At 46.1% G+C, this 25,755-nt stretch overlaps 1 protein-coding gene across 1 annotated transcript; it reads left to right on the top strand.

Moving 5' to 3' along the window:
* Nucleotides 1–635: 635 nt before the first annotated feature.
* Nucleotides 636–24,479, top strand: LOC125438348 (calcium/calmodulin-dependent 3',5'-cyclic nucleotide phosphodiesterase 1B-like). The gene is given in 12 exon segments (XM_048506756.1): nt 636–699; nt 1,328–1,379; nt 4,607–4,789; nt 5,389–5,455; nt 10,323–10,439; nt 13,667–13,807; nt 15,483–15,583; nt 15,948–16,073; nt 19,138–19,144; nt 23,636–23,677; nt 23,679–23,732; nt 24,468–24,479. Coding segments are annotated over 12 exon segments (966 nt in total).
* The last annotated feature ends 1,276 nt before the right edge of the window (nt 24,480–25,755 follow it).

A 25,755-nucleotide genomic window follows, 5' to 3' on the forward strand; every position in this document is an offset into this window, starting at 1 on the left:
GCTTGCTCTTGCAAGCAGGAGGGGGCGTGTTTCCAGGTTTCCCACTTCCCACATCACTTTTGTCTTCTGATAAGCTGTGCAAGTTTCCATAACGGGGGACGGGGGGGAGGAATAGTTGGAGTACAAAAGTCCCTCAGATGCTTCAGGGGAACGGTGTTTTTGCCCAGCTCTCACCTCCCCAGGATTGGGGACCTTAAATTTGACAGGTGGGCTAGAAGGGTTCTGAGATAGACCCACTACTTCTGAGAAAATCTAGGATTAGCAAGTGGGAGTGAGCTGTGAGCTCTTGGAAGGAGCCTTTTATACGTTTTCTTTTCTCTTTCTCTTTGTTTGTTTCTTTTTATTTGCTTATTATTACGATTGTTATGTTTGCTTGTTTTTTTTATCTTTTTCTTCTTTTTCTGTATTTCTTTAGTTGGTAAAATATTTTTTTTTAGATGTCCCTGCGGTGAATGCAAGTGGCCAGTGGAAATTAGCACTCTGGGTGCAGGGAAATGCGTTGCCAAAATTGTGGGCATCCGAGTTGGCCAATCAGCATGAGCAGCCATTCCAAATAATGTCAGCCCCTTCTGCAGAGGTGCATCGGGAAAATGGCACCCAGGGAGAACACCTACTCCAGATGCCCCCCTAGCTCCATGCCCACGTGCTGGGTGCCCCCCTTGCCCCCACGCTCCAGGGCAGGGCTTGTGGCAGGGCGGGGTGGCTCAGATGGGCACCACAGTGGCAGGCCAGCTCCTGGGCCAGGGTGCTGCCTGGGTGCCTGTCCGAGCCACCCCCCATGAGCTGCCACCCCCATGCCTCCTTGCCAGCCACTTCCTGCAGGCCCTGGGGAGAAGAAGAAGAAGAGTTTGGATTTATATCCCCCCTTTCTCTCCTGCAGGAGACTCAAAGGGGCTTACAATCTCCTTGCCCTTCCCCCCTCACAACAAACACCCTGTGAGGTAGGTGGGGCTGAGAGAGCTCCGAGAAGCTGTGACTAGCCCAAGGTCACCCAGCTGGCGTGAGTGGGAGTGTCCAGGCTAATCTGAATTCCCCAGATAAGCCTCCACAACTCAAGCGGCAGAGCTGGGAATCAAACCCGGTTCCTCCAGATCAGAGTGCACCTGCTCTTAGCCACTACGCCACTGCTGCTCCCGAAGCCAGGCTGCAGGGAGGCGGGGGGGCAGGGCGCCGTGGCAGGTGGCACAGGAGGTGGCTTGCCACCAGGGTGCCCGTCCAAGCCACCTCAACCCCCACCTCTGATCCCCACTCCCCGAGAGCCTGAAGAGGGGAAAAGGTGGCTCAGACATCTTTAGTCGCCTCCCCTGCCCCCTCCTCCCCTGCACAGGGGAGGAGGGGGATGAGGACCATTTTTTTGCCCCCTTGCTGGTGCACCCAGAGTAATTTGACCCCCCCTCATCCCCATGGGTGGTACAGCCCTGCCCTTTTGGGACACAGTCCAGATGGTTTCACAGTTCTCCCCATGTGAGAATTGAACTAGGGGTCTTGGGGGAAATGGATGCTTTGGCTCTATGGGATTATACCCTATGGCAGTTGATGGTCTAGGAACTCCCCCCCACTCCCACTCACTCACACACACAGGCCTTTTATGTCAAAAATCCTGTCAGGAAAATTAATATATAAGCTGCCACCAAAATCTGAGGTAAAAATTGCACTTAGCAAGACTTTTGAAAGATAAAACAAAACTAGATTTTGTTTTACAAGTTTTCTTCTCAGGTTGTTGTCACAGAGAGGTACCTAGCATTACTGGTTTCTTTATGACTTTATGACATTTACTTAGATGTTACAGAGCAAATGCAGTTTCTTAAATGGCTGTTTCAGTTACAGGATACAGCTTCACTTAAAAATGGCTGTTTCAGTTTCCAGATTACTTCACGTATAGTTTCACACATGCACAAGTGTCTCTGTTTAGGGTAAACATTTTCAAGACGGCTCTTCTAGAACTCCCACCCTTAACTCCAAAGGGAACTCACACTGGCTTGGAACAGATTCAGCTTTGGGGTTTCACCAAACCCACTCTTAACTCTGCCAGTCAAGCACGTAGGTAAGGGGGGGGGGGTTCTCGAGGTTTTGAACCCCCATTTCATGTCAGCTCCGCCCCACTTACGTTTGTGGGTTTTTAAAGCATTTTAGTGCTTTTTCGGTTTTTGGCCTGCAGGGGGCGCATTGTTTGGACTAGTGGCACCAAACTTTCAGGAATTGTTTGGGGGACTCTCCTGATGATACTACCCAGGTTTGGTGAGATTTGGTTCAGGGGGTCCAAAGTTATGGACTGCCAAAGGGGGTGCCCCATCCTCCATTGTTTCCAATGGGAGCTAATAGAAGATGGGGGCTACACTTTTGAGGGTCCATAACTTTGGATCCCCTGAACCAAACCTTACCAAACCTGGGATGTATTATCAGGAGAGTCTCGTACTGATACCACCCAGGGTTTGTGAAATTTGGTCAGGGGGGTCCAAAGCTATGGACTTCCAAAGGGGGAGCCCCATCCCCATTGTTTCCAGTGGGAGGTAATAGGAGATGGGGCTACACCTTTGAGGTCCCTTTGGACCCCCCTGAATCAAACTTCACCAAACCTGGGTGGTTATCGATAGGAGAGACTCCTAAAGATACCCTGAAATTTTGGTGCTTCTAGCTTAACAATTGCACCCCTGGCATCAGGCACCCCCCAAATTTCCCCAGATTCTCCTTTTAAATCCACCCCCTTTGGCATGGATTTAAAGGGAGAATCTGAGGTCCTCAGTTTAGAAGAAGAAGAAGAGTTTGGATTTATATCCCCCCTTTCTCTCCTGTAGGTGACTCAAAGGGGCTGACAATCTCCTTTCCCTTGCTCCCTCACAACAAACACCCTGTGAGGTAGGTGGGGCTGAGAGAGCTCCGAAAAGCTGTGACTAGCCCAAGGTCACCCAGCTGGCGTGTGTGGGAGTGCACAGGCTAACCTGAATTCCCCAGATAAGTCTTCACAGTTCAAGTGGCAGAGCAGGGAAACCCGGTTCCTCCAGATTAGAATGCACCTGCTCTTAACCATCACGCCACATTGAAAGTGATGCTGTTTTAGGGTGGGGGATAATCCACCCCAAAACAGCATCACTTTCAATGTTCTTTAACTAGGGGCCCCAGATTCTCCCTTTAAGGTGGATTTAAAAGGAGAATTTGGGCTCTCTAAACACCATTGAAAGTGATGCTGTTTGGGGGTGGATTCCAGCATCACAGCAGCTGCCGGGGGGGGGGGCACAAAACTCAGATTTTGCACCAGGCTCCATTTTCCCTCTATGCCTCTGCCCAGAGGGGAGGGGCAGGGGAGGGCAGGGCAGGGGAGTCTGCTATCCCCGACCTTGGAGAGCTGCTTTTATAAGCGCTAGGCCAGGGGCGGGGCTAGGGGAGGCATCGCCATGCCCTAGGGGCGGGTGGGGGTGTGGCCCCACCCCCGCCCCTCCCCATAAAAAATCTATACCTACGTCCCTGCTGCCAGTTAAGCTAAACACACCCTCATGGGCTCAAAGGTGCCAGTATCTGGGTGTGGTCTCCTCACAATAGCCAAGCCCTCGGTGTGGTCTCAGGAGTGTCCCCGTGAGATCAGCTTCCCTCTTGTTTTCCACCACCACACCCAGCTGCCTTCTTGTGTGAGGGCCCTCCCAGTCCCCCACAGCCTGTACCTGGCCCAGGTCTATCTCAGTACCAGCTGCCAATATCCAATAACCCAGGAAATCCAGTTTATCTTTGTGAAACTCACACTTGGAGTGGTTCACATACAGGGAGTTGTCCTGCAGCTAGGCTGAGACAGGCTGTACCAATTGTATATGCTACTCCAGGATCTCTGTGTAAATCAATATATCATCCAAGTAAACCATGACACCATTATACAAATGTTCATGCAGCACCTCGTTGATCAGGTTCATAAACACCCCTAGAGTGTCCCCGTGAGATCAACCCAATGGACATGATGCAAAATTAATACTGGCCTGATTGGGAATTAAAACTGGTTTTCCATTCGTCACCCTCGCAGATCTGGACTCTATAAGAAGCTTCCTTAGTTCAAGTTTTGTGAACACTTTCCCTTTAGCCAGGCAGTCTAACAAATCCTTAAGGAGTGGCAAAGTGCAGCGATTAGTCATGGAGATGGCATGTAGGCCCCAATAATATGCTCATAATCACAGGTTGCGTCTTTCTTCTTCTGGAAAAGTGCAGGAGCCGCCAGGGGGGAAGAGGCCAGTCGTACGAACCCACTCTTCAAATTCTTATCTATGAACTCCCTCAATGCTTCCAGTTTTCTTGGGCCAGGATCTGAACCTCTGGAGAAAGGGCTCTTGGGTGGTCCATCATGGTCTCCTGTGCAGAATAGTCTGCACAGACAGGGAAATGTTGTGTTTGGGTTAGTGACACTTCCTCCCCACTTGCATGGGGAAAGGGACTTGGCTGTGGGTGATGGAATTCAAACTCACCTCTGTGGGTCTCCTTGGAGGATGTCAGCTGCTGGCCTCCAGCCGATTGAGCCACAGTCCGCTTCCGGAGCAAACAGGCCGCCGACTGCTCTTTCCTCCCTGTTTCCAAGTGGTGGGTCGCTCACAATTTTGCAATTCTTCATCTACGGCTCCGTGGCTTGCAGGTGCATTTTGGACAGCAAGGAGGAAATCTGTAGAAGTCAGCTGGATTTAGTGCCACTGTATGTACAGGAGTGGTTGATTGATACCTTCACAACTAAGAATGCCGCATGCAGAATGAAACCTGAGCAAAAACCCAAAACCCGAGTAATCAGACTATCAGTTGAAAGCAGCCATCCTGTAGTAAGGTAAGCACGGCTTCTCAAGCTACGGGGGAGCTGGTCACCGAGGCCTCTCTCAGGTCACGGCTGGAAGATTTTAAAGAGATCTTAACTTATTATCTTTCTCTCGCAAGAATTTCAATCTGAGTAAATCCATGTACTTATAAGTCAGCCTCACATAAGGTTGCCAACCTCCAGGAGGGGCCTGGAGATCTCCCAGAATTACAACTGATATCCAGACTACCAAGTTCAGACCCCTGAAGAAAATGGCTGCTTTGGAAGGGATGCTGTAAGGCAGAGGTGTCAAACTTGCTGCCCTCCAGATGTTATGGACTACAGTTCCCATCATCCCCTGCCAGCATCATGCTGGCAGGGGATGATGAGAACTGTAGTCCATAACATCTGGAGGACTGCAAGTTTGACACCTATGCTCTAAGGCATCATGCTGAGATTCCTCCTTCCCCCAACCCCACCTTCCATAGGCTCCACCCACAAATCGCCAGGAATTCCACAACCTAAGACATTTGTAGTCCTAATTAAGATCAACTGGAAAAGTGTGCACATGTTTGTCACCTTTCATGTGAAAAGCAGCTGACCTGCATCTGATTTCATTTCATTTCTTCTAGGCGGTTCCGTACAAGCACCAGTTCAACAGGCATCGCATTTTCACCAGAAGTGGTTGCGGCTTTTAAGGTGAAATCATTTCATTTTGGTAAAACAGTAGTGTTCATCCTAAATGGAAGACTATCCAGCTATTTAGAGGATAACAACATCTAAGTAACCTGTATACAAAAGGGGTGGGGGAAATGCACCTGAAAGGGCTCAGGGCCGTGAACAACAGCACCATCAGTAATCATAACATCAAGCAACAAAACATCAATAAACATAGCATCAATAAACATAACATTACAAACATAGCATTATAAACAACAAGAACATCAAAAATCACAACATCATAAGCTATATGGCAACAATAATCATAACAGCATACATAAGCAACATACAATAATAAAGGAGAATGGGCACACAAGTACTACATAAACAATGCAAAAATGCAATCAGTATCCAAAAGGCTATCACCACAACTTGAAAGACAACTTGCTTGTAACTACCCTGTTTCCCCTAATATAAGACATCCCCGAAAAATAAGACATAGTAGAGGTTTTGCTGAAGTGCAAAATATAAGGCATCCCCCAAAAGTAAGACATAGCAAAGTTTTTGTTTGGAAGCATGCCCGACGAACAGAACACAGAAAAATAAGACATCCCCTGAAAATAAGACATAGCGCATCTTTGGGAGCAAAAATTAATATAAGACACTGTCTTATATTTGGGGAAACATGGTAAGAATGTCATCTGCACCTCTATAACCGTGTGGTTCGGTTCTGCAACCCAACAAGATCGACACAGACTTCAGAGAATAATCAGAACTGCAGAAAAAACAATTGCTGCTAACCTGCCTTCCATTGAGGACCTGTATACTGCACGGGTCAAAAAAAGGGCTGTGAAAATATTTACTGACCCCTCGCATCCTGGACATAAACTGTTTCAACTCTTACCCTCTAAACGTCGCTACAGAGCACTGCACACCAAGACAACTAGACATAAGAACAGTTTTTTCCCGAATGCCATCACTCTGTTAAACAAATAATTCCCTCGATAATGTCAAACTATTTATTATATATTTATTATATAATTACTACACTACTTTTTTCATCATTCCTATTACCCATCTCCTCCCACTTACGACTGTATGACTATAGCCTGTGCTGACATTTCATTTTATTCATTTTATTTTATGATTTTACATTTTATGGTTTCGTTACTATTTGATTGTTTCCTGATTGCTTACTAGACCTATATGACAATCATTAAGTGTTGTACCTTATGATTCTTGACAAATGTATTTTTCTTTTATGTACACTGAGAGCATATGCACCGGAGACAAATTCCTTGTGTGTCCAATCACACTTGGCCAATAAAGATTCTATTCTATTCTATTCTATTCTATTCTATTCTATTCTATTCTATTCTATTCTATTCTAAAAGAATTGTTTATGTAAAATTATGTATTTATTTCTGATATGATATAATGTTGGATGAAGAAATGAATATATGAAGTGTATGAAAACATGATTTATTGAAAATTTTTAATTATAAACTGATCAATTTGTTAAAATAGATCACGTGGTTGTGGTGATAGCCTTTTGGGTACTAATTACATTTTTGCCTTGTTTATGTAGTACATAATCAACATAGACATTGTGACATCCTTTCAAGAGTGAAACATATAATTTTGAGGGAAATGCTGTAACCCTTTTTCTCATGAGGAGAAAAGCTGCGACTGAAAGATTACCAGTTGATTAGCTAGTCTTCAGTGCAAGGCTCTTTTCCTTTCCTGTTCCTGAGGAGCGGGCATCAAATTGGGCACCGCCCCACCCTGCTCACCAACAAGAGCTGTGTTCAGCTTGCTGCCCTTCTCCATCCCCTCCTGCCAAGTACAAGATGGCGCAGATTAAGATGGTGCAGGGAGCTGTCAAAGTTTCTAGAACGAGGCCAGGGGAGCCGTACCTCTTCCTGGCCTTCACCAATGAAGAGAAAGATGTGATAATAAGCCTGATAAGTTCGACACCATGATCCATCTAATCGAGCATCTGTTTCCCACAAAGAGGCGAGCCAGAGGCCCCAGCATGCCCAATAGCATAGGCACAACACTAGGGTTGCCAACCTCCAGGTGGGGCCTGGAGCTATCCTGGAATTTCAAGTGATGCCCAGACTATAGAGATCAGTTGCCCTGGAGGACATGACTACTTTGCAGGGAGGACCCTGTGACCCTACACCCCACAGGCACCCTTCCCCTCCCTAGACCCTGCCTTTATCCACCCCAAACCTCCAGGCATTTTCTAACCTGGTGTTGGCAACCCTACACAGATGCAAAAGCCTCCCAATGTGATGCCCTCCATCAACTGGCATTCAAGGGTTACACCCCCTCTCAACATGGAGGTACAGTGGTTCACCTGGAATATTGTGTACAGTTCTGGGCACCGCAGTTTGGGAGGGATATTGACCAGCTGGAACGGGTCCAGAGAAGGGCAACCAAAATGGTCAAAGGTCTGGAGCCCATGCCCTACGAAGAGAGGCTTAGGGAGCTGGGGATGTTTAGTCTGGAGAAGCGAAGTACATGATAGCCATGTTTACATATTTGAAGGGATGTCATGTCGAAGAGGGAGCAAGCTTGTTTTCTGCTGCCTCAGAGACTAGGACACGGAGGACACAGAGTCAAGGTGAAGGATAAGAGATTCCACCTAAACATTAGGAAGACCTTTCAGACTGTCAGAGCTGTTCGACGGTGGAATTCACTGCCGCGGAGAGTGGTGGAGTCTCCTTCTTTGGAGGTTTTTTAAAGAGGCTGGATGAGCAGATGTCGGGAGTGCCTTGATGGTGTGTTCTTGCGTTGCAGGGAGTGGGATTTGATGGCCCTGGTGGTCTCTTCCAACTCTATGACTCTATGATTCTCTTATTCTATTTAGCCACAATGGCTAACAGCTGTTAACAGACCTTGCCTTCATGAATGTGTCTAACTGCCCTTCACAGCCAACTAGATTAGTGGCCACCCTGCCTTCTGTGGCAGGGAGCAGTGGTGTACCACCCATGGGGACATGTTGTATCAAATGACCCCGGGCGCAATGATGGGGGACACCAAATTGCCCCCACCCTCATCCTCCCCCATGCCAACCCAGCTTGGAAGAGCTGGGTTGGCGCGGGGGAGGCACCTAAAGGCAGAGCCAGCCTGCTGCCAAGAGCCGGTCGGCTGCCGCAGCGCCCGTCAAGCTGCCTCCTTCCCTCCCCAGGCCTCAGGTGCTGCTGGCCTGCTGCCACTGCAGTGCCCGTCTGAGCCACCATGATCAGTGCCCGTCTGAGCCACCCCTGCCCACAAGCCCTGCCCCCAAGCCCCACTGCTGAGCGCAGGGGGGCTCCTGGAGCAGGTGTTGTCCACAGTGCCATTTCCACCAATACACCTCTGGAAGGGAGTTTCATAGGTGAATTATGCACTGTGTAAAGAAATACTGCCTTTTGCTCTTAACATACTGCCCATCATCTTCAAAGTTCTTAGTATTTTAAGAGATGAAGAAAAGAAAGAAAAACCCTTTCCATTTGTCTCGAAGGTACGCAGAATATCTTGTAATTCATCCCCCGGTCACTATTTGCTAAAGTAAAAAGTCATAACATCTTCACTGTTTTCTCACAGGGAAGAGGCTCCAGTCTCTTCAGCATTTTAGTCAATTATGCATCAGTTCTAGCTCCACAATAGCCAAAACTGAAATAGCAAAACCTTGGGAAACAAAAGATTTACCAACGTTAGAAAATTAGGAAAGAAATATAACAAATATTATGACAATAGACAAATTAACATGGAAATTGAGAGGAAACCCAGAAAAAATTGACAAAACATGGTGTGTACTTGTAAAGTATAGGAATAAATAAGATAGATCTATTGATGACACATCTCACCTAGAATTTATTCCATTAGATAAAATGTTAACATTACAAAGATAAAATTACGTACTTATTTATTAGTCAGTAGTTTTATTATTCAGTTATTAGGTGTAAGTATATCTGTAACCATTAGATATAGCATATTATTGTTATGAAAAATTTACTGAATTTTACATTTAAAATTGTAAGAGAAAATGTATAAAATTGCAATTATTGCTATTTATATTAATTGTTAAATTTCTTGTTATCTTAATTGTAAATTTTGAAAATCAATAAATAATGTTTTTTAAAAAAAATTAAAAAACCAATATCCTTTTTGAGACACGGTGGCCAGAACTGAACACAGTGTTCCAAATGTCCTTGAATCACAGATTGTGAGGAAACTGTTTTATTTCTAAAAAATTTAAAGAGTTGGCATTTAAATTTCCGTTATGGTCTGAGAATGTAGTTTAAGAAAAGGAGTTAGCTTGGTGCGGTGTTTTGAGAGTCACATTAGGGTCTGGGAGACCCGGTTTCAAATCCCCACTCAGCCATGATACTAACAGACCATGGATACGCCCCCAGCCTACCTCACAGGGGTGTGATGAGGAAGCAGAAAAAAGATTTTCATAACCTGCTTCTTTCAAAGAGGCTGACACTTGCTTTCCCTTTGGAGGAAAATAAGAGTTTGACTTCATACCCCACTTTCCTCACCTGAAAGGACTCTCAAAGTGGCTTACAAACTCCTTTCCTTTCCTCTCCCCACAACGATCTTGTGGGGTCGGTGGGGTTGAGAGAATTCTGAGAGAACTGGAACTGGCTCAAGCTCACCCAGCAGGTTTCATGTGCAGGAAACCAATCCAGTTCTCCAGATCAGAGTCTGCCACTCACGTGGAGGAGTGGGGAATCAAACCAGTTCTCCAGATTAGAGTCCACCGCTCTTACCCACTACAATCCACTGGTTGAGGACGAAAAGGAGAAGACTGTTCAGTCCTGCCTGGAGGAATGGCAGGATAAAATGTCCTAGACAGACAGAAAAAAGCAAAGGGTTTTGCTGTTTTATTTTGTTTTTCCTTCCTTAACAGGAGGTCGATCAGTGGAGTTTCAGTGTGTTTAACTTAAATGAAGCCAGCCAAGGGCACAGCTTGAAAAACATGATATGTGAAATGTTCAACAAATACGACCTTATAACCTGTTTTAAGGTCAGGAACTTTTCATGTTAAGGGCGTGGTGGGGGGGGGAGTATAGAAATTCTATACAACAGAATGGAGATGAGTTTCAAATCCTATATTCTTGATTAAATCGGTGACTTCTGATAAGACCACGCCTGGGACACGTATGGGCAACACATAGGGTTGCCAACTCTGGAAATACCTGGTGGTTTTAGGGTGGGGCTTGGGGGGCGGGGTTTAAGGAGCGGATAATGCCACGCAGTCCACCTGCCACAGCAGCCGTTTTCTCCAGGAGAAGAGGAATGAATGTTTTAAATTAAGAAACAGAAAATAAATAAGCTTCCTCACTTGGGCAGCTCCAGGCTAGACTGAACTCGTCAGAAGATAAATATAGGTGGCCGTGGTTAATACTTGGATGGGAGACCACCAAGGAATACCAGGGTGGTGATGTAGAGGCAAGTAATGGCAAACCACCTCTGTTAGTCTCTTGCCTTGAAAACCCGACCAGGGGTCACCATAGTCCCGTGGTGGCAAACCTTTGGCACGCCAGATGTTATGGACTACAATTCCCATCAGCCCCTTCCAGCATGGCCAATAGGCCATGCTGGGAGGGGCTAATGGGAATTGTAGTCCATAACATCTGGAGTGCCAAAGGTTCGCCACCACTGCCATAGTCAGATGTAGATTCACAGCAAAACATGATTGATTGAATGAGCCACCTCTGGGACCTGATAAGAGCAGGGTTTGGGGAGGGGAGGGACTTTGGCGGGCTATAACGCCTTCGAGTCCTCCTCCAAAGCAGCCATTGGCTCTAGGGGAACTGATCTTGATTTGTATCTATACAATTAACCCTCCAGGAGAGATGACTGTCATCTAGAGACCTGGTGTTATTCTGGAAGATCCCCAGGAGCCACCAGGAGGTTGGCAGCCCTATTTATTTATTTATTTATTTATTTATTATTTATTTATTTATTTATTTATTTATTTATTTATAATTGGTTTTATATACCATCCCTCCCCCGAAGGGCTCTGGGCGGTGAACAACACAATAAAACAGTAATTACAATAAAACCCCATTAAAACAGCAAATTAATAACATTACATTGGCATCCAACGTAAAAACATAAACTTCATAGATCCACCCTGGAAAATAAAACAGGGGAGCGGAGAACCCAGAGTATAAGGGAAAGGGAAGTGGGGGAGGGGAGTACTTGGAGGGGAGACCACCAAGGGAGTCCACCAAGGGTTGTTGCTCAGAGGAAGGCCATGGCAAACCACTCTCTGAACGTCTCTCACCTTGAAAACCCCATGAGGGCTTGCCGTTAAGTTGGCTGCAACTTGGCAGTACTTTCCACCAGCACCATCCCCGCGCTAACACTTGAGAATGTCCTCATCACTTTGCACAATCAGACACATTTAATCCAGCACCCCAAGTCTTAACAAGTCACTGGTCAGATATCTCGGGGATAAAAACACTCGTTCAGAGAAATAGGCGAATCCAGATTTTATAACACAAAACATGGTTTTCATTTTGTCTCTCTAGGCATTTTACACTAGATGACAATTGTGCAGAGTTAGCTCTTATTATTAGAATACACAGCAGATGGGGCCTGGCCGGCCATCTTCTGGCAAATCACAACTCACAGGGCTCATCGACAACTATTCTCCTGCTTATCTGTTTCTGAGATTTCACACATCCTCCATATGCAAATACAAGCACACATGCTAGTGGTTGGAACTGCTGCTGCTGAGGGTTTTCAGGTATCAAGGTTTGGGGTAGAGGGGTAGAGGTGTAGCTAGGGGAAATGGAGCCTGGGGGAAAATCTGAGTTTTCCACACACACCCCTTTCGTATGGGCAGTCACCCTGCCCCACCATGACCAAACAACATTTTAGCTTGGCCCGCCCCTTGGCTGCTCTGCGCCTGCTCACCCTGCGCCTCAGCCGCCCCCTCTGGCAGCAGCGAGAGCACGCCCACGACCCATTAGGCTGGCTGACAGGCTGAGGCTTGGCCAGGCAGAGCGTGCACGTTGTACCCAGGCCCAGCCAGGCCAGAAGTGTGTGTGGGGGGGGGGGTTTCTGCCCTCCCACGTGACTCAGTGGGGGCTGGCCGGGACTTTTGTCCCCGGGTGTCCCCGTTGTAGCTATGCCACTGCCCAGACGACATGGAAGCAATTTCTCCATTTCCTTGCCATGTTCTCTCTTGCATCGTAGTGAATAATGCCCAACAGGCAGCTTCCAGGGCTCACCAAGAAACAGGGCCACCACCAGCTCAATACCCTCCAAAATCCCCCTGGAAATTTAAAGACGAAGTAAAAAAAATTGGGTTGTCACAGCCTGAATAGCCCAGACAAGACTGATGTCATTAGAGTTCGGAAGCTAAGCAGGGTCAACCCTGGTTACTGTTTGGATGGGGGACCACCAAGGAAGCCCAGAGTTGCTACGCAGAGGCAGGCAGAGGCAAACCACCTCTGCTTGTCTCTTGCATTGAAAACCTCATGATCCTGGGGTTGGCATCTGTTGGGTTTGACTTGACGGCACACAGTGGTTGCTAAATGGACTGTAGTCCAGCCAGTTTTGCTGGGGAAGAAAAGGAACGGGGGCCCTGGGGACCACCAGACCTCCTGGGCCAAACGTGAGGCAGGGACTTTGCAAGGAGGGGCACTGAGGAAGAAGAAGTGGGAAAGGTGGTTGAATCCAAATAATTCCTTGCAACATTCTGATCTCATCATTTGAATAGAAATTGCATTAAAAGGTCGCCAATAATCAATCTTTCTGAATGCATTGCTTCTAGGGTTGCCAGGTCACCATCCCATCCCATCCCCCAACCACCACTATTGGTGGGAGATGGAGGGGGTACGTTCGCTAGATCCAAGTTGAGATTTGGGGAACGCAGGGGTTTCAGTGGGATGTAATGCCATAGAGTGATCAAGCAGCCATTTTCTCCAGAGGAACAGAGCTGTCATTCTAGAGATGAGCTGTAATTCTAAGGGATCCCAGAGGCCCTACTTAGAGCCTGGTGCTCCTGCTTGTTTCTGGGTACCTATCCAGGAAGAAAACGCAGCAAATACAAAAGGGCTTTTTTTGATCAACTGAATCCCAGTCCCCCCCCCCCCCCCCCCAACCCTCTTTCTTCTACCACGTGGGTATAATCTCAAAGCTGGGTCTCTCATGACACAGATGTGAGAATTGATGATGTTCTGGGCTGTTGGTCCTACTAGCAGTTGTTAGAGGCCAGTTGTTTATGTCTTCCCACAGATCCCTCTTACCACCTTAATTTCTTTTGCGGACGTGCTAGAAGGGGGCTACAGCAAATACAATGCCCCATACCATAATGCAATCCATGCGGCAGATGTTACCCAAACAGTGCACAGCATCTTGCTCCAGACTGGTGCCATGGTAAGAGGCGTCCCATGAAATGCAAAAATGGTTTGGAACATGGATAATTTCAGAGGGTAGCTATGTTACTCTGCCATAGAGGAGCTACATCCAACTCCAGTAGCTCTTCAGAGACCAACATGATTGTCAGGATAGGAGCTTTCAAGAGTCAAAGCTCTGTGGAAGGAAGCGTCTAGTCTCGAAAGTATCCCCTAAAATTCTGTTGGTCTTTAAGGTGCTACTACACTCCAATCTAGTTAAGATATGGAGATTTTTTTTTAATTTACAGAAAGGCTTAATACTGAAAGATTCCACCACCTCTGACATTAATAGTATCTGCAGTAGTGATTAGCTGATCTATGAGTGGTGATTTCAACTGGCTTACATCTGGCTAACCCACCACAGGAAAGCAGGGCATTAATGATGTAGATATACTATAAAATATGTAGTGACTGGATACAGCAGTAGCCAGAATCTTGCCAGTGTATGGGACTCCTGTTGAAAAGTCATGGAAGGGGACGTTCTGTGGGTGAATGGACCATTCTAGAACTCATTAAAAAGCTATGCAGCTAATGTCATCCTGGCTTAAATCTAGACTGGGGTTTTCTCGTTCATTATAATCTATCTATATCTTTAAAAGGAAAGGCGTATTGACGATGATTCACTTTTAAAGAGTTGCGCAGACACACAAACAGAAGGGGGTTCAATGTCTCTTGCCCTGAGAGGACTGGCATCTTGCAAATGCTTCTACATGCTGATTTGTAAAGTTTCATGAACAATGACAGAAATGACCGGCAACAGTTTTCTAGAGCCCATTGCAATTTTTCGCACAATGGGCTCTATTGTTAGTTTATAGTAACCCAGCAGGATCCTCCTTTTAACAACATCAATACACTGTTTTTAACATGTTGAATCAAACCATAACATTTCACAGATACCCATCAGTTTTCTCAAACTTCTCCCTTAGTTTATCTGCCCTACTTCAGTTTTTCAGTTCCTCAGTTTCCCAGGCTGGGTCAGAATATATTGATATGCATTTCATATGTCTATAGCAGTGATGGCAAACCTTTTTGAGACCGAGTGCCCAAATTGCAACCCAAAACCACTTATTTATCGCGAAGTGCCAACCCAGCAATTTAACCTGAATGCTGTTTTTGTTTAGAAAAAACCGGTTGGCTCCCTCTTCCTCCACCCCACCGGCTTGAGAGGGGCCAGCATGCTCTAGCCTCCAGCAAGTCCCACGCGCACCACTCTGTGCCTCTGTAGCATCTCTGCCTCCTCTGCGCCCCCCCCCTCAGGCAGCAGCCACCCAGAGCACAGGCACCAGGCCCGCCAGCCGAGTCCTCCCTGCTCACAGCAGTGCGCGCATGTCGTGCTCAGTGGCCCAGGCCAGCCTAGATGTGTGTGTGGGTGTGGTTTTCCACCCCCCACATGACAAACTCTGCGTGCGGGTGCCCACAGAGAGGACTCCAAGTGCCACCTCTGGCACCCATGCCATAGGTTCGCCATCACTGGTCTATAGGGTTGGGGAACCCTCATATATTATTCCACTTAAATTAATGGTCGTCGAATGGGGTGACTCTTCTTAAGAACTCACTGTAAGCCAAGCCAAAGTTACAAACATGTTCATTAGGACAAGGTTTATGAAAAATTAGTGATATGCTGAATATAACTAACGCTTCATTCTTTTCACTAGCACTGGTTCACTGACCTGGAGATATTAGCCATCTTTTTCAGCACCTCGATCCATGATTATGGGCACACTGGGACCACAAATAGCTTCCATATCCAAACAAGGTGGGTCTCCTTGTCCCAGCCATGTCATGTTTCCGTGTACATGTTGCAAGTCCCAGGAGAATTTCAGCTCAATCCTCAGGTCCTGACACGGGTAAATCACCAATGTCATCAAAGTACTGGCATAATTAGTCAGTATCCCTTAAAATTGGCAAAAAGGAGTCAATTCCAAGAAACGGAGAGAGCTGCTATTGCTGTGGAGTCCTTAAAAAGAGTTTTGGAGCTGGGGGGGGGGGTGTTCTTGTTTCATCTCTGAGGATAATGAGAATCTACCTCTGGGACACCTGACAATGCAAAATTAACAACTACGTGCTTCTTAGGTATGAGAGGTTAACACAACCACTTTTTTTGTTAACCTTGACACTAGGTCTGAGGTTGCATTGCTATATAATGACATGTCTGTTCTTGAAAACTATCACGTGAGTGCCGTTTACCAGCTCCTACAAAAGCCAGAACTGAACATCCTGGTCAATTTAACCCAAGAGGAATGGAGGTGAGATGGAATAAGATACAGCAATGTATATCTCATGACAGGTTTATTGTTTGTCACTTGTATGATCACCTGTAGAGAGTATGAGTCACCTAGACAGGTGAGGTCTTGGTGGTGGTGAAATGTGCTGTCAAGTTGCAAGCAATTTATTACAACCTTATAGGGCAGGCGTGCCAAATTCTGGCCCTCCAAATGTTCATGAGCTACAATTCCCATCAGCCCCTACCAGCATCATACTCCATGAACATCTGGAGGGCCAGAGTTTGACAACCCTGCTGTAGGGTGTTCAAGACAAGAGATTTCAGAGCTGGCTTGCCACTGCTTGCCTCCAATTAGCAACCGTAGACTTCCGCAGTGGTCTCCCATCCAAGTACTAACCAGAGTTGACCCTACTTAGCATCCAAAATGTGATGAGATCGGGCTAGTCAGGGCCATTCAGGACAGTGTAAGAGATCATAGAATCATAGAGTTGGAAGAGACCATAAGAGCCATCAAGTCCAACTCCCTGCCATGCAGGAACACACAATCAGAGCATTCCCAACAAATGTTTATCCAGCCTCTGTTTAAAAAACCCCAAAGAAGGAGACTCCACCACTCTCCGAGGCAGTGAATTCCACTGTCGATCAGCCCTGACAGTCAGGAAGTTCTTCCTAATGTTTAGGTGGAATCTTTTTTCCTTCACCTTGAATCCATTACTCCGTGCCCTAGTCTCTGAGGCAGCAGAAAACAAGCTTGCTCCCTCTTCGACATGATATCCCTTCAAATATCTAAACATAGGCCCCTTCCGCACACACAAAATAATGCATTTTCAAACCACTTTCACAACTGTTTGCAAGTAGATTTTGCTGTTCCGCACAGCTTCAAAGAGCACTGAAAGCAGTTTGAAAGTGCATCATTCTGCATGTGCGGAATAAGCCATAGCCATCATGTCCCCCCCTTAACCTTCGCTTCTCTAGATGAACAGAGGTGATTTGCTCTGTGTAGCAACCATAGTATTTCTTTGTGGTCTCCCATCCAAGTATCAACCACAGCCAACCCTGCTTAACATCCAAGCCTGGGCTCACCCAGATCAGACCAGGAGAGCTTTAGCGAAAGGGTTTTCTTTTCCATAAACGACCATCACCGGTACCTGTGGACAGGCGGTCTAGCAAACTTGTGTGAGCTAATAACTTGCCATACTTATTCTCAAGGCTTATTAAAATGAGATACTTCCACTATTCTTCCTGTATATAAACTGTGATTAAAATGCATACAAGAGTCAGTGTGTGTAGTGGTTAAGAGCAGTTGCACTCTAATCTGGAGAACCCACTCTGCCACTTGAGCTGTGGAGGCTTATCTGGGGAACCAGATTAGCTTGTGCACTCCAACACCAGCTGCGTGACCTTGGGCAAGTCACAGTTCTTCGGAGCTCTCTCAGCCCCACCTACCTCACAGAGTGTTTGTTGTGAGAGGGGAAGGGAAAGGAGATTGTAAGCCTCTTTGAGTCTCCTTATAGGAGAGAAAGGGGGATATAAATCCAACTCTTCTCCTTCTTCTTGTTGCTTATAGCAAAAAAACAAAAAAACCCACCTTAGTGGATAAATTAAAATAAACCATTGCAAGTGGGTGGGGGCTTACAATTATTGTTTATTAATTGATGCACTTTCAATTGAAGAGATATATGAAAATGGACCGTTTCCTCCAATTGGCCATGCTGGCAGGGGCTGATGGGAATTGTAGTCCATAACATCTGGAGTGCCAAAGGTTCGCCACCACTGCTCTAGGCTGTTCTAACTTACTCTGGGGTTGATTAGTGTCAGAACCCCCAGTAAATCCACAAAACTCGTGTTGTAGAACAGCAGCTTTATTGGAAAGATGGGTCTGCCGTGGCAAAAGCCAAGACTGGGATTTTTCCCTTCACACAGCACATAAAAGCACAGACGCTGCCCCCCCCCCCCTCCAAGCCTGGGAAAGAGCGCCCAACAGAAAATGCATATAGATAACAGTGTAAGGAAAGCATTCCATGACCTTGGAGCCTCCTGCCCTCCGCAGACATTCTTCAGTAGCTAGAAAAGACAGTTAGAAACAGAATTAACCCCCACCAACCTCCCTCCAGTGAAACACAGTGCAGCATAAGCAAAACCCCTAAATACAGGCCTCCTGACAATTAGTCATCATCCGTGGAGCACCCCTCCAGCATAAATGGCTCTTCCTCCCATGAAAGGCCACTTAAGGTGGAGGGTGGCTCCTAAGGAGCTGAGTGGAAGGAGGCTCCATTCCAATGGCCAATAATGGCTCTATGGAGACTGCGAATTGGTTGGATCCTTGGAAATACCTAGCATCCTGAATTATTATTTATTTTAAATGTTTATTGTCTCACGTCCCTGGAGTATACTCAAGGCGGGAATGAATTTTTTCCTACATGGGCCTTTTAAAAAATCAAGCGATGAAAAAGAAGCCTTTTCAGAATTTGGAATCTGTCACGTGTCCTTTTCTTGGATTCATCAAAACACAACACTGGCCATTATACTTGGTTTGGTTTGAAGCTGTTTATTTCTGAAAATCCTGCAGGTGGCCCAGTGAGCCATTCAGGGCTATTTCACAGGACTGTTACGAATCAAGCGCCAAGTAAAGCTGCCAGTAAAATGTCAAGTGTTTTTTTATTATTATTTAATGACAAATTCAGGAAGCACATACAGCAAAACAAATGACCTCGGGGTAATAATTTCGGGGGGGGGGTGTTACAAGGTCCCCCCTGACCACAAAATCGTTGTATGATAGTGAGGATGGGATTCTCGTTCATCACATGGTGATTTATGGGGGTTGTCTTTAAAAATATTGTCACTTTCCTTTAGAGCAGGGGTGCCCAACTCTGGCATTTCAGATGTTCATGGACTACAATTCCCATGACTTGCCAGCAGGGGCTGATGGGAATTGTAGTCCATGAACATCTGAAGCACCAGAGTTGGACACCCCTGCTTTAGAGCGTGAAGAGGACATGGGAGCTTGGGGCTCAGTGGTAGGGCATCTTCTTGGCATGTGCAAGGTCCCAGGTTCGATCCTCAGCATCTCCAGTTAAAAGGACCAGGCAATTGGTGATGGTGTTTCTCTCCCTGAGGCCCTGGAGAGCCACTGCCGATCAGAGTAGACAATGCAGTCTTTGATGGACCGGTGGTCTGACTCAGTATAAGGAAAATAAGGATGTGCTTCCGCATCGGGGGCCATTTAAGGAGATTCAGACTTATGGCATAATATTTCAGGAGACGCATATCTAGCAGTTATAAGTAGGATCTGGAAACATGGATCTTAATCACCACCGCTTTCTTGCAAAGTTGCTCTTGAGGGTCGAAGAGTTGTCCTGTACAGCGTGGGATGTGGTGCAGCGCTGTTCATTGGGAAGGGGGAAATTCAAAGGAAACTGGGGTGACTTTCCGTCACTGTGAGGGATGGTAGCAGTGATGGAGCCAACCTGGACCAGTGTCTCTAGTTATTATGGGTACAAAAATTAACACCACAGCAAACACTCTTCAAATCCTCTGTGTGTGTGTGTGTGTGTGTGTGCGTGTGCGTGCGCACGTGCACGCTTGGATGTGTCCAACCGCTGGTCTTTGAAACTCACTGTGAATTCTGTTCACCTCACTGAAATCTTTCCTTTTCCTCACAGCTCACAATACAAAGTCGTGTAATGACTTGATATGAAGACCTACCAAAATATTTCACAACCATGTGCAAGCTTTTCAGTTCTCCAGAATTCTTCATTGAGCTGAATGTTAAAGGGGAATACAGTGTGGTAGAGTGGTTAGAGTTTCAGGCTAGGATTTTGGGGACTCAGATTCAAACCTCCACTCTGTCATGGAAGCTTGCTGGGTGACCTTGGGCCAGTCACTCCTTTTCAGACTACCCTACTTCACTGAGCTGTTGTGAAGATAAAATGGAGGAGAACGCTTTGAACCCCCATTGGGAAGAAAGGTGTCGTATGATTCAAGAATGATGGATGGATGGACAGATAGAATGGAGGGGGGAAGAAAAAACTTTTTAGGCCATGGTTAAAAAGAGTCTGGTTCATCTGTTGTATATATTACACATTTTTCTTCCAATGTTACACATTTTTCTTCCAAGAAGAAGGAAAAATGACAGTGTCCATCTGAGAATATAAAAAGCCAGCCATTGATCAAATCTCCCCACAGCACCAAAAGTGATGCTCAGGTTCTTTAAAAGCCAAGGGAATAATGTGGCAATCCTTAAAGTATAATAATGCCATAGTTCTTATGTGAACAAGGTGTCAGACTCTCGAACGTGGAAATAACAGCGACCGTAGGAAAGTCCAAAAGCAGTTTATTCCAGGTAATACGAAGAGTAACAATGTAAAGCAGCAGGATCTGAGCTAGAGAGCTCAGATCCAGGACCTATATCCTTTAAACCACCACCCCCCATTTCGCCCCACACCAAATGTCTACTACAGTTTCTACTACAATTACACTACAGAGCTTCAAAGGACGTGGGAACCTTTCACACCTCTTTGAAGGTGGGCTGGCGCCAGGAGATTGCCAGGAAGGGAAGAGGGAAACAGGGAAACATTTACAATTCACACACAGCAAGACATCAAGGCACTGACAGGCATGGTCCTGACACAAGGCTGGAGACACAGATGCACAACCTTTTTTGGCCTGGGTGCAGGGGGGAAAAAAAGACAGCTATCTATGTGAAGTTGCTAGCGCTCCAGCAAACAAAAAAGTGTGCTGGGGGACAGGTGTTCTTGAAGCAAGCCAGTCTCTGGGATTTCACTGGACATAGGTGGTGGCTGTGCACATCGGGAGGCAATGCTAAGTAGAAGCCATGCTGGCTGGGAGTGTTTTGAGTGTGTCTTAAGTGCCATCAAGCCATTTCCAACTTACAACGATCCTATGAATCAAATGTCAGGACGAAACCTGTCAGTGCTTAGATGTCTTGCTGTGTGGGGATTGCAAATGTTTCCTGTAAATGCTTTCCTGTTTCCCTCTCCCCTCCCTGGCAATTCCCTGGCGCCAGCCCTCCTGCGGGAAGGTGCGAACGTTCCCAGGTCTCTTGAAGCTCTGCAGTGCAAATGTTATACACTTTGTGAAACACATTTGGTGGGAATCAAATGGGGGGGGATTGAAGGATATAATCGCTGGATCTAAGCGGGAGAGCTTAGATTCAGCTTTCTTTGTTACTCTACGTGTTGTAGAAATAAACTGCTTTAGGACTTGCCTATGGTCTCTGTTATTTCCACGTTCGAGAGCCTGACATCAATGTCCTCCAAAATGTCCTATCCTTAAGAGCCTTGCAAACTGAGGACCACGGCTTCCTTTATTGAGCCAATCTATTTCATGTTTGCTCTTGCTCTTTTCCTGCTGCCTCCAACTTTTCCTAGCATTATTATTCTTTTCCAGTGACTCCTCTCTTTCTCATAATGAGGCTAAAGCAGGGGTAGGGAACCTGCGGCTCTCCAGATGTTCAGGAACTACAATTCCCATCAGCCCCTTTCAGAATGGCCAATTGGCCATTCTGAAAGGGGCTGATGGGAATTGTAGTTCCTGAACATCTGGAGAGCCGCAGGTTCCCTACCCCTGGGCTAAAGTATCAGAACCTCTGTTTAGTCATTTTAGCTTCAAGGGAGAGTTCAGGCTTGATTATTTTCCCCTTCAAGTCACAACTGACATATGGTCACCATGTAGGGCCATGGTGGCAAACCGTGGTGGCCAATTGGCCATGCTGGCAGGGGCTGATGGGAATTGTAGTCCATAACATCTGGAGTGCCAAAGGTTCGCCACCACTGATGTAGGGTTTTCAAGGTAAGAGATAAACTAAGGTGGTTTGCCATCACCTGCCTTTGCATAGCCAACCCTGAACTTCCTTGGATGTCTCTTTCAAATACTTGCCAGGGTCAAGGTTGAAAGTGTGTCTGCCTCAAGGACACCCTACAGGTTTCTGTAGCAGATTCAGTCTAGAACCCACTGATTTGTCTTTCTGGTGGTCCACAGGATCCGTCAAGTTCTCCTCCATCACCACATTTCAAATGTATTGACTTTCTTCCAGTCAGCCTTTCTCACTGTCCAACTTTCATATTCACCCATAGTAATGGGGAGTACTATGGTATGATTGGGTTTAGATGATGCAAAAGAGAGGGGGGGATTTAGATCAGGGGCTGATGGGATTTGTAGTGCATGAACATCTGGAGAGCCGCAGGTTGCAGACTCCCGATTTTGATGATACAAAAAAGATGGATAAGTTGAATCAACAGCAGTTGTTACAGAACTCAAAATCTTGACTTGGAGACTCCTCCCAACCTCCACATCCACACTGATGAAAAGTTCTGGAGAATTTGAAAGACTGCAGTTCTTTGTGTTATTGCACTGGATCCTAATACAGCTGTTGTTTTTTGGGGTTTATACCTGACTGGTCATTTAGCAGGACTATAGTCTAGCTCACTGGTGGCGAACATATGGCACGGGTGCCAGAGGTGGCACTCAGAGCCCTCTCTGTTGGCACACGCAAACAGAGTGCCCCTCCCCACACACATCTAGGCTGGCCTGGGCCACTGGGCTCAATTATTAGCATTAAACCTAAGACCTAGTTTTGGGGAAGCAGTATAGGTAACCCTGTTAAGCGCTGTTAAACCCCACTGATTTTCATGCGAATAACTAAAGCGCGATCCTTTACCTGGGAGTAAGCTCGGTTGCTGGCAATGGGGCTTGCTTCTGAGTAAACCCTCCTAGGGTCGTGATTCACCCATTGGAAGAATTGCACGGTTGCTTCAAAGCAAAGCCATCGACTACCACCAAGCTTACTCTCGAGTAACGCGTGCCTTGGAGCCAACCGTTTTTCCTAAACTAAAACCTCAGTATTCAGGTTAAATTGCCGTGTTGGCCCTTTGCTATAAATAAGTGGGTTTTGGGTTGCAGTTTGGGCACTCGGTCTCAAAAAGGTTAGCCATCACTCGTCTAGCTGTAGAAGTAAAGGCAGGGACAGGCAGAGTCAATACAGTAGGGTTGCCAACTCTGAATTGAAATTTCTGGAGATTTGCGGGTGGAGGGTTTGAGAAGGGGGGGACCTCAGCTGGATGCAATACCATAGACCCGTGGTGGCGAACCTTTGACACTCCAGATGTTATGGACTACAATTCCCATCAGCCCCTGCCAGCATGGCCAATTGGCCATGCTGGTAGGGGTGGGATGAAATTATAGTCCATAACATCTAATTGCCAAGGGTTCGCCTTCACTACTATATAGACTATGATAGAGTTCTTTTGCTCCAAACCAGCCCTTTTGTCCAGGAGAACTCATCTCTGTCACCTGGAAGATCAGTTGCAACCCTGGGAGATTTCTGAGTCCCCACTTTGGAGACTGGCAAGAAGCTTACCATGTGGATGGCAAGCAGAAGATGCTGACAGATCCGAGAGAAGCCTGTTGCTGCACAGGGGTGGTGGGAATGAATTCTTAAGGTCATTAGCTGGCAATAAAGAGCCTCCGGAGTCTCTGGACATTGGAGAGGCTGAGCTGGACATCCAAAAATCCTTGTTTCGAGCTACTACAGCTATGCATCTGTCTGCCTCCCAGGGAAACAAGCGTCAGCTGGTTATTCAGATGGTCTTAGCGACAGATATGGCAAAGCCACTCCCAGGATATGAAAAGCGATGTCCGTTGCCTGCAGCAGCATGAGAAGGTTGGCAGTGTGGACTTTTGCTTCTGTTTTTTAATTGCCCCTTCCCCTGAAGGCGCTGATGGCTCCCCACCCCCCCCCAGTGTCCTGGCAGGAGAAATAAAAGTCCCTTTGGAGCATATCTTTCTAAGGGCAAACTGCTGTTATTGTGTTGAAATAACGAGAGAAGATATCATTCCTTTGACAGACTGGACACAAAGTATCGTCATGTCTATGATTTTACGCTGCTGATGTAAACCCGCAAGCAAAGGATTAGGACCTGCACAAACTCTGGTCAGGAAGCAATTTTCGAAGAGTTCTTTAAACAGGTACCAGTCTCAAAAAGTCCATTAGTGAACATCTCACACAAAAACAAATCCAAAAGATCACCGTACGCAATGCTCCAGATGCACTGAACACTTAAGGTTACAATCCTATAAATACCTGCCATTTGGATTTCGTAGTAGTTGCTTCCAGAGTAAATGCAAAGGATCTGGATGTGTTTATTAAGACCGGTGACCTCTAGTCTCTCCTCCAAGAAGTCCAGATTGGCATAGGTGTGAGGATTTAAGCCTCCTTGTGGGGTAGAGTGAATGAGAGATTATTATTATTATTATTATTATTATTATTATTATTATTATTATTATTATTATTATTATTATTATTATTATTATTATTATCATTCATTCATTCATTCATTCATTCATTCATTCATTCATTCATTCATTCAATTTAGTATGCAGCCCCATCCCCCCGAAGACTCTGAAGTGATTAATACAACTTATAACTTCAATTATAAAATATAATTAACAGAGGAGAATGTAGCCAGCCAAGTTCTACGCTGCAGAAGGATTTGATTGAAGGTTTTGGTAAGGGCAGTGTGGTTCAGGGGAGGTTGGACTACTAGGATCTGGGAAAGCCAGAGTTAGGAATCCCCACTTCGGCTTGCTGGATGACCTTGACGCCAGTCACGCGACTCTCAACCTCACAGAGGATAAAATGGGACAGAGGAGAACTCAACAAGCAGCTACTTTGGCTCACATTAGAGAGAAATCACGAGACATAAGTAAAGTGAATAAAATGAATGCAATTTCCTTGGCAGGAGATGACATGTTATTCACCACAATACAGAATTAGGGCATTGTGGGATTTGAACCCACACCCCCAAAGGCTTAAACTGTGCGTGGAGTGGCACCCAAAGTTGGTCAGAGGAGGGATCGATGCAAAGTGTGAATTAGTCAGATGGTCAGATCGAAGCCAAAAGACCAGAGAGAGAGTGAGAGAGTCCAAGCCAGAGGGTCTTTCAAGGGTGTAGCCCCGTGGTGGTGAACCTTTGGCACTCCAGATGTTATGGACTACAATTCCTATCAGCCCCTGCCAGCATGGCCAATTGGCCATGCTGGCGAGAGGAAACTGACTCAAGTGTGATCCCACTAGCATATCTGGAGATATAAGGTCACAAGGTAACCAACAGTCCAAGGTCACAGTCCAAGAGTTTCACTGCCCAACATCGCCCAGCAAGCTTCCATGGTGTGCGTGAGGATTTGTACTTGCGCTTCCCCGATCCTAGTCCAACACCTTAACCACTAAACCACACTGGCTTTCTTGGGTGATTATTACCTCAATTACTTCCCCACATCTGCACTTTGTGGCTAAATTACATGTTGGGGATGTGATAGATTTTGCCACATCTGTCTTAAATACGTGTTCAAATACAGCTTTTTAGTATGTGTCTTCAGAGTGAATGCCATGTTGAAAGAGAGGTGGTGTTTGGGCTGAGCTCAATAGGGCATTACACAAAGATTCTGGACAGAAACTATTACACTCAACAGCTTCAGTTATGCTGAAGTTTCAAGAAATGATGTGGTCAGTCCTAATGCCTGAAAAGTATTACGAAGAAGTATGCTTGTTGAAACTATCTGCTGGAATAGATTTTATTAGTAATGGAAGTTTAAATATTTCTTGATGAGTGGTTTCTTTTGTTTTCTTTTCCTTTTTTGTTCTTTTGTCTGGAGAAATGAGTATTTTATTGACCTCACACACCTAT

Source organism: Sphaerodactylus townsendi, linkage group LG01 (assembly GCF_021028975.2).
Source record: "Sphaerodactylus townsendi isolate TG3544 linkage group LG01, MPM_Stown_v2.3, whole genome shotgun sequence".
NCBI lineage: Eukaryota > Metazoa > Chordata > Lepidosauria > Squamata > Sphaerodactylidae > Sphaerodactylus > Sphaerodactylus townsendi.